The sequence below is a fragment of the Salmo salar genome, chromosome 03 (assembly GCF_965601325.2).
Source record: "Salmo salar chromosome 03, fSalSal1, whole genome shotgun sequence".
NCBI classification, from domain to species: Eukaryota; Metazoa; Chordata; class Actinopteri; order Salmoniformes; family Salmonidae; genus Salmo; species Salmo salar.
In genome coordinates this window covers 12112140-12127781 of record NC_138293.1, presented here as the reverse complement: position 1 = coordinate 12127781, position 15642 = coordinate 12112140, and the positions used below count along the sequence as shown (strand labels likewise).

The 15642-nt window shown below is 42.7% G+C and overlaps 1 protein-coding gene across 1 annotated transcript in view; it reads left to right on the top strand.

Moving 5' to 3' along the window:
* LOC106598420 (KN motif and ankyrin repeat domain-containing protein 4) overlaps positions 1 to 14938 on the top strand; it is a 39532-nt gene extending 24594 nt beyond the window's left edge. The window contains exons 5-10 of the mRNA XM_014189463.3: positions 2279 to 2638; positions 2814 to 2898; positions 4709 to 4928; positions 6456 to 6598; positions 10419 to 10619; positions 11671 to 14938. Of these exons, the coding sequence (XP_014044938.3) occupies positions 2279 to 2638; positions 2814 to 2898; positions 4709 to 4928; positions 6456 to 6598; positions 10419 to 10619; positions 11671 to 11769 (1108 nt within the window). The 3' untranslated portion in view covers positions 11770 to 14938. The remainder of the gene's footprint in view (positions 1 to 2278; positions 2639 to 2813; positions 2899 to 4708; positions 4929 to 6455; positions 6599 to 10418; positions 10620 to 11670) is intronic.
* The last annotated feature ends 704 nt before the right edge of the window (positions 14939 to 15642 follow it).

Here is a 15642-nt window from a genome sequence, read left to right as displayed (position 1 = left end):
AGCCTCCGGCGACGCTCCCCAGTCCCGGAGCCTCCGGCGACGCTCTCCAGTCCCGTATTGCAAAGTTTCACGGATTTAATCAAATGTGGAACTACAACCACGCTGCACTTTGGTCCGATCCTTTCGACAGCCGTGACAAGATGAAATGTTTTAAGTCAATAAGTATTCAACCCCTTTGTTATGGCAAGCCTAAAGTTTAAGAGTAAAAATGTGCTTAACAAGTCACATCATAAGTTGCATGGACTCACTCGGTGTACAATAATAGTGTTTAACATGATTTTTGAATGATTACCTCATCTCTGTATCCTCAGTCGAGGAGTGAATTTCAAACACAGATTCAACCACAAAGACCAGGGGGGTTTTCCAATGCCTCACAAAGAAGGGCACTTATTGGTAGATGGGTAAAAAAAAAAAGCAGACATTGAATATCCCTTTGAGCATGGTGAAGTTATTAATTACACTTTGGATGGTGTATCAATATACCCAGTCACTACAAAGATACAGGCGTCCTTCCTAACTCAGTTGCCGGAGAGGAAGGAAACCGCTCAGGGATTTCACCATGAGGCCAATGGTGAGTTTAAAACAGTTAGAGTTTAATGGCTGTGATAGGAGAAAACTGAGGATGGATCAAGAACATTGTAGTTACTCCACAATACTAGCCTAATTGACAGAGTGAAAAGGAAGGCTGTACAGAATAAACATATACCAAAACATGCATCCTCTTTGCAATAAAGCACTAAAATAAAACTGCAAAAAATGTGACAAAGAAATTAACTTTATGTCCTGAATACACAGTGTTATGTTTGGGGCAAATCCAACACAACACATCACTGAGTACCACTCTTCATATTTTCTAGCATGATGGTGGCTGCATCATGTTATGGGCATGCTTGTCATCGGCAAGGACTAGGGAGTTTAAGGATAAAAAGAAACGGAATAGAGCTAAGCACAGGCAAAATCCTAGAGGAAAACCTGGTTCAGTCTGCTTTCCAACAGACACTGGGAGACAAATTCACCTTTCAGCAGGACAATAACCTAAAACAGAAGGCCAAATATACACTGAGTGTACAAAACATTAGGAAAACCTTCCTAATATTGAGTTGCCCTGAGAACAGCCTCAAATCGTCGGGAATGGACTCTACAAGATGTCGAAAGCATTCCACAGCAATGCTGGCCCACATTCACTCTAATGCTTCACATAGTTGTGTCAAGCTGGCTGGATGTCCTATGGGTGGTGGACCATTCTTGATAAACACAGGAAACTGTTGGGCGTGAAAAAACAGGCAGTGTTGCAGTTCTTGACACACTCAAACCGACTTGCCTGATACCTACTATCACTTACTATCCCGTTCAAAGGCACTTAAATATTTTGTCTTGCCCATTCACCCTCTGAAGGACACATACACAATCCATGTTTCAATTGTCTCAAGGCTTAAACATCCTTCTTTAACCTGTCTCCTCCCCTTTATCTATACTGATTAAAGTGGATTTAACAAGTGACATCAATAAGGGATCATAGCTTTCACCTGGATTCATCTGGTCAGTCTATGTCATGGAAAGAGCAGGTGTTCGTAATGTTTTGTCCACTCAGTGTACACTGGAGTTGCTTACCAAGATGACAATGAATGTTCCTGAGTTGCGTAGTTACAGTTTTGACTTAAATTGGCTTGAAAATCTATGGCAAGACTTGAAAATGGGTTTCTAGCAATGATCAACAACCAACTTGACAGAGCTAAAATAATATTAAAAAGAAAATGTGCAAATATTGTACAATCCAGGTTTGGAAAGCTCTTAGAGAATTACCCAGAAAGACTCACAGCTGTAATCCATGCCAAAGGTTATTCTAACAGGTGTTGACTCAGGGGTCTGAATACTTATGTAAATTAGATATTTCTGTATTTAATTTGCAATATATTTGCACAAAAATAATTAATAAATCTTTTCACTTTGTCATTATGGGTAAGAATTATATATTTTTTTAAACCATTTTGAATTCAGGCTGTAACAAAAAAAATTGAAATAAGTCAAGGGTTATGAGTACATTCTGAAGGCACTGTACATGGCTAGATTGTCAGGATGGCTGTACATGCTTAGAAAAAAAGGTGCTATCTAGAACTTAAAAGGGTTCTTTGGCTGTCCCCATAGGAGAACCCTTTGAAGAACCCTTCTTGGTTCCACAGAGGGTTATAAATGGTTATCATTTGGGTACAGCTGAAGAACCCTTTTTTTCTAATAGTATAATGGCAAAACACATTGGTTCCTTCTGATATGTATTTAGCTTTGAAACAACACCAAATGAGGATTTGGACCGTAAGAGCCATGCAAAGGAGGACATGTCAGCCCTACAGCAACAACCAGAAGGACAACTCCACCCTGGGGAGATGGCAGAGAAACTTGCAGACCATCGGGGTTCCAACCATGGAGACCAGAAAGAGGGAGACCCAAGCACAGGTCAAGAGATGATGGAAGGAACCGATCCGATGGACCAGACTACTCAAACTGCAGAACCAGACAAACAGACAGATAGTGGTGGGGATGTGGAAGCTGCAGAACCAGAGGAACAGAACAAGACAGACACAACACCGGAGGAACCCATGGAAGCAGAACCAGATCCAAACACAGATCCCAAACAAGACAGGTGAGGGGAACTGAGTATATTGTATTTTGTTCATGAATTATACAATTTGATGATTTGCCAGTTGTTTTGGCATATTAACTTTTTAATTTTGAAAAGTGTCATGACAATCTTTATTGTAATGTCTTGACGTTAGTGAGAGTATATGAATGGGACTGATGATTCTATTTCCTCATAGGGAGGCTGTAGAAGGGGAGTTCATAGCAGCATGTCATTTTGTCAACGATCACATGGATAACATGGATAACCCCAATGATGAAATGGTATGCATGGTACAGAAATACACTTAGACATATGCCTATAGGCACAGCCTAATTACAGTACACAAGCCTTATTCAACATGAATGGCTATCAACACAGATAAGGCAGGCACTACGAAAACACAGTGTGTTAAAGAGGAAATCATTTGTGTCATTTTTCATTTAATGAAGAGGAGCATAGTTATACACCTCATTACTTTCATTAGCATCATTAAAATGGACAGGTAATTGCCAAAATAAAGGAAACACCAACATAAAGTGTCTTACTAGGACCACCACGAGCCAGAACAGCTTCAATGAACCCTAACATAGATTCTACAGGTGTCTGGAACTCTACTGGAGGGATACGACACCAGTCTTCCACGAGGAAATACATCATTTAGTGTTTTGTTGGTGGTTTTGTTGATTGTGTTCAACTGGGTTGAGATCTGGTGCTCTTCAAACCATTCAGTGACCACTCGTGCCCTGTGGATGGGGGTGGCGTCATCCTATGGGGGCATAACCATGGTAGCCAAAATAATGACCTGCCCAGCATTTTTATACATGACCCTAAGCATGATGGGATGTTAATTGCCTAATTAACTAAGGAACCACACGTGTGTGGAAGCACCTGCTTTCAATATACTTTGTATCCCTCATTTACTCAAGTGTTTCCATTATTTTGGCAGTTACATGTCTATCTGCTGTTAGCGTCGTTAACATGTCTATCCGCTGTTAGCGTCGTTAACATGTCTATCCGCTGTTAGCGTCGTTAACATGTCTATCCGCTGTTAGCGTCGTTAACATGTCTATCTGCTGTTAGCGTCGTTAACATGTCTATCCGCTGTTAGCGTCGTTAACATGTCTATCCGCTGTTAGCGTCGTTAACATGTCTATGTGATGTTAGCGTCGTTAACATGTCTATGTGATGTTAGGATCGTTAACATGTCTATCTGCTGTTAGCGTCGTTAACATGTCTATCCGCTGTTAGCGTCGTTAACATGTCTATCCGCTGTTAGCGTCGTTAACATGTCTATCCGCTGTTAGCGTCGTTAACATGTCTATCCGCTGTTAGCGTCGTTAACATGTCTATCTGCTGTTAGCGTCATTAACATGTCTATGTGATGTTAGCGTCGTTAACATGTCTATGTGATGTTAGGATCGTTAACATGTCTATCTGCTGTTAGCGTCGTTAACATGTCTATCCGCTGTTAGCGTCGTTAACATGTCTATCCGCTGTTAGCGTCGTTAACATGTCTATCCGCTGTTAGCGTCATTAACATGTCTATCTGCTGTTAGCGTTGTTAACATGTCTATCCGCTGTTAGCGTCGTTAACATGTCTATCCGCTGTTAGCGTCGTTAACATGTCTATCTGCTGTTAGCGTCGTTAACATGTCTATCCGCTGTTAGCGTCGTTAACATGTCTATCCGCTGTTAGCGTCGTTAACATGTCTATCTGCTGTTAGCGTCGTTAACATGTCTATCCGCTGTTAGCGTCGTTAACATGTCTATCCGCTGTTAGCGTCGTTAACATGTCTATCCTCTGTTAGCGTCGTTAACATGTCTATCTGCTGTTAGCGTCGTTAACATGTCTATGTGATGTTAGGATCGTTAACATGTCTATGTGCTGTTTCTCCCTAAAATATCCAATGGTAATGGATAGAAGTCTTCAGATAGGACCAGTTTATCCTCCATTTGGGGGAAAATGATCTTCGATCAGAGTCTATGGCAGGACTGGCCAACTCCAGTCCAGGTGGGCCACAGTGTGTGTAGGCTTTTGTCCCAGCCCCGAACTAACTAACACTCCCCGGTTATCTTCCGTCTGTTCCCCAGAGGCGGGGCCTGGTGGTGCTGTTCCAGCATTGGTTCCGGGTCGCGGCTGAGGAGGACTCTCTGGCCAATACGGTGTCTGTGTACCTCAGACAGGTGAGGACGGCGACGCCGTCGCTCCTCCCCTTCTTAGTTAACATAGCAGACGACAACGGCAACACGGTGCTGCACTACAGCGTGTCTCACACCAACTACCCCATCGTCAGCCTGCTACTGGACACGGGTAGGTACCACTGTGTATGTTTGTGTGTGTGATTACACTATTATGAGAATGGTGAAGGTAGGACAGTAAGTGTACACAGTGAATCTACACGGTTCCACAGTGTATCAACACTACCGTTCAAAAGTTTGGGTTCACTTAGAAATGTCCTTGTTTTTGAAAGAAAAGCTAATTTTTTTTGTCCATTTAAAATAACATCAAATTGATCAGAAATACAGTGTAGACATTGTTAATGTTGTAAATGACTATTGTAGCTGGAAACGGCAGATTTTTTTATGGAATATCTACATAGGCGTACAGAGGCCCATTATCAGCAACCATCACTCCTGTGTTCCAATGACACGTTGTGTTAGCTAATCCAAGTTTATCATTTTAAAAGGCTAATTGATCACTAGAAAACCTTTTTTCAATTATGCCATCACAGATGAAAACTGACCTTCTTTACACTAGTTGAGTATCTGGAGCATTACAGGCTCGATTACAGGCTCAAAATGTCCAGAAACAAAGCCCTTTCTTCTGAAACTCGTCAGTCTATTCTTGTTCTGAGAAATGAAGGCTATTCCATGTGAGAAATTGCAAAGAAACTGAAGATCTCGTACAACGCTACGCACTACTCCCTTCACAGAACAGCGCAAACTGGCTCTAACCAGAATAGAAAGAGGAGTGGGAGGCCCCGGTGCACAACTGAGCAAGTGGACAAGTACATTAGAGTGTCTAGTTTGAGAAACAGACGCCTCACAAGTCCTCAACTGGCAGCTTCAATAAATAGTACCCGCAAAACACCAGTCTCAACGTCAACAGTGAAGAGGCGACTCCGGGATGCTGGCCTTCTAGTCAGAGTTGCAAAGAAAAAGCCATATCTCAGACTTGCCAATAAAAAGAAAAGATTAAGATGGGCAAAAGAACAGACGCTGGACAGAGGAACTCTGTTTGCTGATGCTCCAGATACTCAACTAGTCTAAAGAAGGCCAGTTTTCTTTAAACAGCACAACAGTTTTCAGCTGTGCTAACATAATTGCAAAAGGGTTTTCTAAGGATCAATTAGCCTTTTTAAAATAATAAACTTGGCTTAGCTAACACAACGTGCCATTGGAACACAGGAGTGATGGTTGCTAATAATGGGCCTCTGTACGCCTATGTAGATATTCCATTAAAAAATCTGCCGTTTCCAGCTACAATAGTTATTAACAACATTAACAATATCTACACTGTATTTCTGATCAATTTGATGATATTTTAAACGGACAAAAAATGTGCTTTTCTTTCAAAAACAAGGAAATTTCTATGTGACCCAAAACTTTTGAACGGTAGTGTACATGGTTCCACAGTGCATCTACATGGTTCCACAGTGCATCTACATGGTTCCACAGTGCATCTACATGGTTCCACAGTGCATCTACATGGTTCCACAGTGCATCTACATGGTTCCACAAGTGCATCTATAGTCTCTCTTGAAACAATACTACAAAAACACAAGTTGACATGAAGGTCCAATACACGTTTCTAAATGGGTGTGTGTTCCCTCTGCAGGTGTTTGTGAGGTGGACCTTCAGAACAAGGCGGGGTACACAGCGGTGATGCTGGCCTCCCTGACGGCCCCGGACAGCTCTGGGGACATGGAGGTGGTCGGCAGGCTCATGGAGCTGGGGGACGTCAATGCTCAAGCCAGCCAGGTCACTGTCATTGCCTCTGTAGACACCAAGTACACACCTCGTACTTCAGCCTAACACTATTATATTGTACTGTAGGACCAAGCATCTCAGTATTCCAAAGCAATAGACGAGAATGGATACAAAATCCATAGTGGATATTTCAGAGTTACATACACTATATATACAAAAGTATGTGGACACCCCTTCAAATTAGTGGATGTGGCTATTTCAGCCACACCTGTTGCTGACAGGGGTATAAAATCAAGCACACAGCCATGCAATCTCCATAGACAATCATTGGCAGTGAAATGGCCTTACTGAAAAGCTTTCAACGTGGCACCATCATAGGATTCCACCTTTCCAACAAGTGAGTTCATAACATTTCTGCCCTGCTAGAGCAGCCCCGGTCAACTGTAAGTGCTGTTATTGTGAAGTGGAAACGTCTAGGAGCAACAACGGCTCAGCCGCGAAGTGGTAGGCCACACAAGCTCAAAGAATGGGACCGCTGAAGTGCGTAGCGTGTAAAAATCGTCTGTCTTTGGTTGCAACACTCACTACTGAGTTCCAAACTGTTTCTGGAAGCAACATCAGCACAACAACTGTTTGTCAGGAGTTTCATGAAATGGGTTTCCATGTTATTTGGTATTTTTGGTATTTTATTATGATGCCCATTAGCTGTTGCAAAAGCAGCAGCTACTTTTCCTGGGGTCCACACAAAACATGAAACATGACATAATAAAGAACATTTATAGACAAGAACAGCTCAAGGAAAGAACTACATCACTTTCATTGTTATAAAGGCCCACGTAGCCTACATATCAATACATAAAACTATCTAGGTCAAATAGGGGAGAGAGGCGTTGTGAGGTGTTGTTTTTATCTGTTTTTGAAACCAGGTTTGCTGTTCATTTGAGCAATATGAGATGGAACGGAGTTCCATGCAATAATGGCTCTATATAATACTGTACGCTTTCTTGAATTTGTTCTGGATTTGGAAACTGTGAAAAGACCCCTTGTGACATGTCTGGTGGGGTAAGTGTGTGTGTCAAATCAAATCAAGTGTCAGAGCTGTGTGTAAGTTGACTATGCAAACAATTTGGGATTTAACACATTAATGTTTCTTATAAAAAAAAAAAAAGAAGCGATGCAGTCAGTCTCTCCTCAACTCATGGCCGAGCCGCCGTACACAAGCCTAAAATCAACATGTGCAATGCCAAGCGTCGGCTGGAGTGGTGTAAAGCTCGCCGCCATTGGAATCTTGAGCAGTGGAAACGCGTTCTCTTCACCAACTGGCAGTCCGACGGACAAATCTGGGTTTGGCGGATGCCAGGAGAACACCATCTTCCCGACTGCATAGTGCCAACTGTAAAGTCTGGTGGAGGAGGGATAAATGTCCGGGGCTTTTTTCATGGTTCGGGTTAGGCCCCTTAGTTCCAGTGAAGGGAAATCTTAACGCTACAGCATACAATGACAATCTAGACGATTCTGTGCTTCCAACTCTGTGGCAATAGTTTGGGGAAGGCCATTTCCTGTGTCAGCATGACAATGCCCCCATGCACAAAGTGCGGTCCATATAGAAATGGTTTGTCGAGATCAGTGTGGAAGAACTTCACCGGCCTGCACAGAGCCCTGACATCCACCCCATCGAACACCTTTGGGATGAATTGGGACGCAGACTACGAGCCAGGCCTAATCACCCAACATCAGTGCCCGACCTCACTAATGCTCTTGTGGCTGAATGGAAGCAAATCCCTGCAGCAATGTTCCAACATCTACCGTAATTTCCGGACTATTAAGCGCACCTGACTATAAGCCGCACCCACTGAATAATCTTTTTTTTTTTTTTTACATAAATAAGCCGCACAAGTCTATAAGCCGCAGGTGCCTACCGGTACATTGAAACAAATGAACTTTACACAGGCTTTAACGAAACATGGCTTGTAACAAAAATAAATAGGCTTTAACGAAACACGGCTTGTAACAAAAAATAAAAAATTTGCAGTAATCTTTAGTTGTCTTTTTGCACTGAGTCAATTCCTCACGCTGCTGTTTCCAACGTCTTATCGTCGACTCATTAAGACCAAGCTCCCGTGCAGCAGCTCTATTTCCTTTTCCAACAGCCAGATCTATCGCCTTCAACTTCAAAGCTGCATCATATGCATTTCTCTGTGTCTTTGCCATGATGAGGGTGACAAAATGACTACCATAATCAGAATGATGGGAAGTTTGAGAGCGCTCGATTTAATCTAAACAGTAAACAAAAAAGTTGTTTGACCGTAACCCGTTCGGCAATTTCATTGGTCTAATGAAAGCTTCATGCCGCCAAAAAACTGAGCACGTCACAGAATGTGTATTTTTATTTTTATTTTTTTGAAAAAAAAATTTAAAGCGAGAAAAATCCATATATTAGCCGCGTCATTGTTTAAGCCGCGAGGTTCAAAGCCTGGGAAAAAAGTTGCGGCTTATAGTCCGGAATTTACGGTAGTAGAAATCCTTCCCAGAAGAGTGGAGGCTGTTACAGCAGCAAAGGGGGGACCAACTCCATATTAATGCCCATGATTTTAGAATGAGATGTTCGACGAGCAGGTGTCCACATACTTTTGGTCATGTAGTGTATGGATCATCAATATTCACTAAACTGGACCTGTGTAGTGATTACTTGTTCAGAATAATAATAGATTTTTATTTTCATATAGCTATAAACTATATGAATCCGCACCAAGGGCCAATGGTGTGTCAGGCTTCTTCTACAGAGAATAATATAGATTTAATAAATAATAATACCTTTATGTTTCTGTCATAGTGTGGTTTAACCAGGCTACATTACTGGAGCATGAATACCTTATGTTTCTGTCATAGTGTGGTTTAACCAGGCTACATTACTGGAGCATGAATACCTTATGTTTCTGTCATAGTGTGGTTTAACCAGGCTACATTATTGGAGCATGAATACCTTATGTTTCTGTCATAGTGTGGTTTAACCAAGCTACGCTACTGGAGCATGAATACCTTATGTTTCTGTCATAGTGTGGTTTAACCAGGCTACATTACTGGAGCATGAATACCTTATGTTTCTGTCATAGTGTGGTTTAACCAAGCTACGCTACTGGAGCATGAATACCTTATGTTTCTGTCATAGTGTGGCTTAACCAGGCTACATTACTGGAGCATGAATACCTTATGTTTATGTCATAGTGTGGTTTAACCAGGCTACATTACTGGAGCATGAATACCTTATGTTTCTCTGTCCTCTCCTCTCCCTTGCTGCCTGGACTTTGTCCTCTCACACACAGTGCCTCAGTCTCCTCCATTTCCTCACAATGTCCTCACCCTGTTCTTCCTTCCTTCCATCTCAGGCACTAACTCATGCCTCTTTCCCCATCCAGCCCTCTCTCCATCACCACACGTCTCTCTTCTCCCACCAATTATTTTGATGGCCGGACTAGGACCAAAAATCAGCACTGGGAATTTCTGGGTCACACATTTACATTTTAGTATTTTAGCAGAGCATACAATTCATACTGGTCCCTCGTGGGAATCGAACCCACAACCCTGGTGCTTTTAAGCGCCATGCTCTACCAACTGAGCCACAGGGGAATACCACGTAGTCTTTCTGCCTAGAAATCATAATAACATGTCTTAACTGGCCAATGGGCCTTGGCAGCGTTATTTCCCTCTCTATTTTAAACACACTACAAAATATTGTCCTATAAGACCAGCCTCTGTACTAAAGATGGATTTGCCCAAACTGCCTCCTGGCCAGTCAGTTTCAGCTCTGCATGCCGAGATAATTCTCCTCTCTTGGCCCTCCTCATCCCTCTGCCTGTCTCTCTCCCTCCAGGGGGGTCAAACAGCTCTGATGCTAGCAGTGAGACATGGCCGGGGCCTGATGGTGCGTCTGCTGCTGCGCTGCGGGGCCGACACCAACATCCAGGACTGCCAGGGGACCACGGCCCTCGTGTACGCCTGCGAGAGGGGCCACACACACATTGCCCGGCTGCTGTTGCAGAGGGCCGAGTGTGACACCAGCGTCACAGACAGGGTGAGTGCTGGATGGATACACTACAGAACACAAACACAATCCCCCACCCCCTGAAAGCCTCAGGGGTTTCACCATGAGGCCAATGGTAACTTCAGGAGACGACAATACATCTAACAACCTGCTCCTACGCCACCTAGTGAATAAGACTACAAACTACACCCTTGGGTGGAATTATCAACCATCTCAAGTCAATTATATTGCCATTATAAGACTCAATGTTAACAGGATGTCCAGTCCTCTTTTCTCACTAGAATTAGCACCTTTGCTGAAAGAGCAGCTTAGGCCATTGGAAGCATTTGAAAGCCCAAATACCTCATTTGAGTCACAAATAGCACCCTCTTCTCTATGGGCCCTAGTCAAAAGAAGTGGACTAAATGAGGAATAGGGTGCCGTTTAGGATGCACCCCTTGACTCATTGAGCTGAGAGTGACAGCGTGGCTGTTCTATAATAGAGCTAGCACTCAGCTCTCTGTGGATTAATGAAGCCTATTGTTGAGGCAAACCTCACCGGGCTTTGACACGCTAATCACTAATCCGCTAAATCTGTAGGGAAAGAGGGGAAAAATCAGAGGGAAACGCTGTACGCTGTCCAATTCTCCCCGTAGACTGGTAGAGAATAAGAGCGAAGCTCTCTGAGTTTAGGGCCTCCTGCTTTGAATTGACTCCAGCCTATCCTCAAAGTGTTCATTGAATCAATTCTTATTCACTTGGCGAATGTGCACTATACCGTTTTCTCTCACGTTTATTTTTATATTACTGTCATTTAGCATGGTTGCATACTTAAGTATAGTGTGTGCCAAACCTCTCCTGCAGTACTCTCACCCATTCCACGTATTTCAGTACTAGCACACCTGATTCATCAAGCCCTTCAGTAGTTGAATCAGGTGTGCTAGTTCAGGAATATACCAATGTGGAATAGCTAGGGTTACTCAAGGAGAGGTTTAGGAAATACTGCCTTAGCATACCCAGAATGATTTATAGTGCATACCTCAAGTATTGATCTTCTCTTCTTTCTTTCTCATCCCCCTCTTTTCGTCTCTACCTCCTCCAGCGTGGTCGCACGGCCCTGTCTGTAGCGCAGCAGGGGTCCCACGTTGACATCACAGCCCTTCTCCAGGCCCACCAAACACACGCTGAGACGTCTGTCTGAGACCCCTTACCCTGTCCCCGTGGATGGACTCAAAGACACAGATGTCGCAGTACAAGGAATGTCCAAGTCCAAATGGTACCCTGTTCCCTGCTGTGTATAGAGCCCTTCTTCCTACTGTATATAGAGCCCTTCTTTATACCACAACTTAGGTCAATTATCTCCTTTCTCTGTCTCCTGTCTCTCTTTCTGTCTTCTTTCTCTTCTCCTTCTGTCTCTCTCTCTTCTCCTTCTGTCTCCTTTCTCCTTCAATCTCCTTTCTCCTTCAATCTCCTTTCTCCTTCAATCTCCTTTCTCCTTCAATCTCCTTTCTCCTTCAATCTCCTATCTCTTTCTCCTTCTGTCTCCTTTCTCCTTCAATCTCCTGTCTTCTTTCTCCTTCTGTCTCTCTCTCTTCTCCTTCTGTCTCCTTCAATCTCCTTTCTCCTTCAATCTCCTTTCTCCTTCTTTCTCCTTTCTCCTTCAATCTATCTCTTTCTCCTTCTGTCTTCTTTCTCTTCTCCTTCTGTCTCTTTTTCTCCTTCTTTGTGTTGGTCACCTATTGGCTCAGTATTGACTGAGCTCAGCTGGTCGCGTTAGTCGCTGCTACTAGGCTCTGGTCAAAAGTAGTGCACTATACAGTTGGGAATAGGGTGCTATTTCAGACACAGATGAAGATCTCTCACCTCCGCTCGTCTGATTCGGTCTCTTTTCCTCTCTCCCTCTTGGGCCTCTAAGGATCAGGTTGTGAGGTCAATGACATTGGACTGAGCTCTTCAATTCCTGTTCCTGGACAGGAAAAACATGTTCTTTAAAGTGTGTGTGTGTGTGTGTGTGTGTGTGTCAGTGGAAGTGTTATTATGACATCCGTGCAAAGCTCCAATCCTGGAGGGCGATATTGTCTGCTGGTTTCTGTCCTTGCCTTTAAAATTGATCCAGTTGTCTATTTTCTTACCTGGACAAACAGCAATCAATGACATGAATTGACCCAATAAGTGCCACGAAGGGAGATTCCAAAAGCCAGCAGGACTGCGGCCCTTGAGAACTTGGTCTATCCCTGTTATGACCATGAGAAAGGTTTTTGAGAAAGCGTGTTATAAATAAAATGCCACCAATTGGGTGGATGGGTTGATTGCTCTGCTGGTACTGTAAACATTGCTGTTATGCTATCCCCTGGTATGGCATTAGGTTAGGGGAGGGTTTGGCCAGGGGGGGGGGGGCTGCTTTACAAGTAGGCCGTCATTGTAAATAATCATATGTTCTTAACTGACTTGCCTAGTTAAATAAAGGTAAAATAAACATTTTGGGGTTAGATGTTCTATCAGTGTGTTAAATGCTTGTTTATTTTTGTCTTCACATTGTAATGTGGGACTTTTATTTTGATATGTTATAATGACTCTGCTTTATACTATGTGCAGCAGGAAGCAGAGCTGTGTCAGACTGATTGAAATATCAAAGAAAGACAATGTAGTTGGTCTTCATGTCGGCACCACTACCCTCGTGGGCATTTCAGCTAGAGAGAATTATTACAGTAAATATACAGTGCATTTACATTGAACTTAACCAAATACATTTAAACTCAGTTTCACAACTCCTGACATTTAATCCTAGTAAAAATTCCCTGTTTTAGGTCAGTTAGGATCACCACTTTATTTTAAGAATGTGAAATGTCAGAATAATATTAGAGAATTATTTATTTCTGTTTTATTTCTTTGATCACATTTCCAGTGGGTCAGAAGTTTACATGCACTCAATTAGTATTTGGTAGTATTGCCTTTAAATTGTTTAACTTGGGTCAAACATTTCGGGTAGCCTTCCACAAGCTTCTCACAATAAGTTGGTTGAATTTTGGCCCATTCCTCCTGACAGAGCTGGTGTAACTGAGTCAGGTTTGTAGGCCTCCTTGCTCGCAAACACTTTTTCAGTTCTGCCTACACATTTTCTATAGGATTGAGGTCAGGGCTTTGTGATGGCCACTCCAATACCTTGACTTTGTTGTCCTTAAAAGCCATTTTGCCACAGCTTTGGAAGTGTGCTTGGGGTCATTGTCCATTTGGAAGACCCATTTGCAACCAAGCTTTAACTTCCTGACTGATGTCTTGAGATGTTGCTTCAATATATCCAAATCATTTTCCTCCCTCATGATGCCATCAATTTTGTGAAGTGCACCAGTCCCTCCTGCAGCAAAGCAACCCCACAACATGATGCTGCCAACCCCGTGCTTCACGGTTGGGATGGATGTTCTTCGGCTTGCATGCCTCCCCCTTTTTCTTCCAAACATAACGATGGTCATTATGGGCAAACAGTTCTATTTTTGTTTCATCAGACCAGAGGACATGTCTTCAAAAAGTACGATCTTTGTCCCCATGTGCAGTTGCAAACCATAATCTGGCTTTTTTATGGCAGTTTTGGAGCAGTGGCTTCTTCCTCGCTGAGTGGCCTTTCAGATTATGTCGATATAGGACTCGTTTTACTGTGGATATAGATACTTTTGTACCTGTTTCCTCCAGCATCTTCACAAGGTCCTTTGCTGTTGTTCTGGGATTGATTTGAACTTTTCGCACCAAAGTACGTTCATCTCTACGAGACAGAACGCATCTCCTTCCTGAGCGTTATGACGGCTGAGTGGTCCCATGGTGTTTATACTTGCATACTATTGTTTGTACAGATGAATGTGGTATCTTCAGGCGTTTGGAAATTGCTCCCAAGGATGAACCAGACTTGTGGAGGTCTACAATTGTTTTTCTGATGTCTTGGCTGATTTCTTTTGAGTTTCCTATGATGTCAAGCAAAGAGGCGCTGAGTTTGAAGGTAGGCCTTGAAATACATCCACAGGTACACCTCAAATTATGTCAATTAGCCTATCAGAAGCTTCTAAAGCCATGACATCATTTTCTGGAATTTTCCAAGGTGTTTAAAGGCACAGTCAACTTAGTGTATGTAAACTTCTGACTGGAATTGTGATACAATGAATTATAAGTGAAATAATCTGTCTGTAAACAATTGTTGGAAATATGACTTGTGTCATGCACAAAGTAGATGTCCTAACCAACTTGCCAAAACTATAGTTTGTTAACAAGAAATTTGTGGAGTGGTTGAAAAAAGACTTTTAATGACTCCAACCTAAGTGTATGTAAACTACCGACTTCAACTGTATGTATGGGATTAGCAATAAAATAATTTTGTAACGTGACACATCAATCTGAAATGTCTTATTTCTCCAGTGAGTGCTACTCACTGATGATAGTAGCAATAGTAGCAGTAGCAGTAGTAGTAGTAGCAGCAGTAGCAGTAGTAGCAGCAGTAGTAGGAGTAGTAGTAGCAGCAGTAGTAGTAGTAACAGCAGTAGTAGTAGCAGCAGTAGTAGTAGTAGTAGTAGCAGCAGTAGTAGTAGTAGTAGCAGTAGTAGTAGCAGCAGCAGTACTACAACTTGCAGACTTGTTTACGTGCTGCTGTGCGTTTTGTTGCCAACCTTACTTTGCTACCTGACAACTTTACGGTTTTAACTTTTTAATTACTGTTTATATTTTTTAGTTTTTCCCTCAACTTTTTTCATTCAACTTTTTCACTCTGGACGTTTTATCTGGACATGGTTCATCAGGACTTCCAACAGCCGAAGCTAAGTAACATTAACATGATGCCTTCTAATTGCAGTCGTTGTACTCATAATATACAGGAGAACGATCGCCTTACGGCGAGGATAGCTGTGCTGCAAGCCCAGCTTCAGACGCAATCGTTGGGCAAGGGTAATTTCAGTGTAGGAAAGGATGAAACAGTGTCTGTGCCACCAGTAAGTACAGATAGTAACGTTAGTATAAATCCCCTCGCACAGTCCCCGCAGCCGGACAACTTTCTCATGGCTTCTGGAGGGAAATGCTGTAGGAATGCTCAACCGGT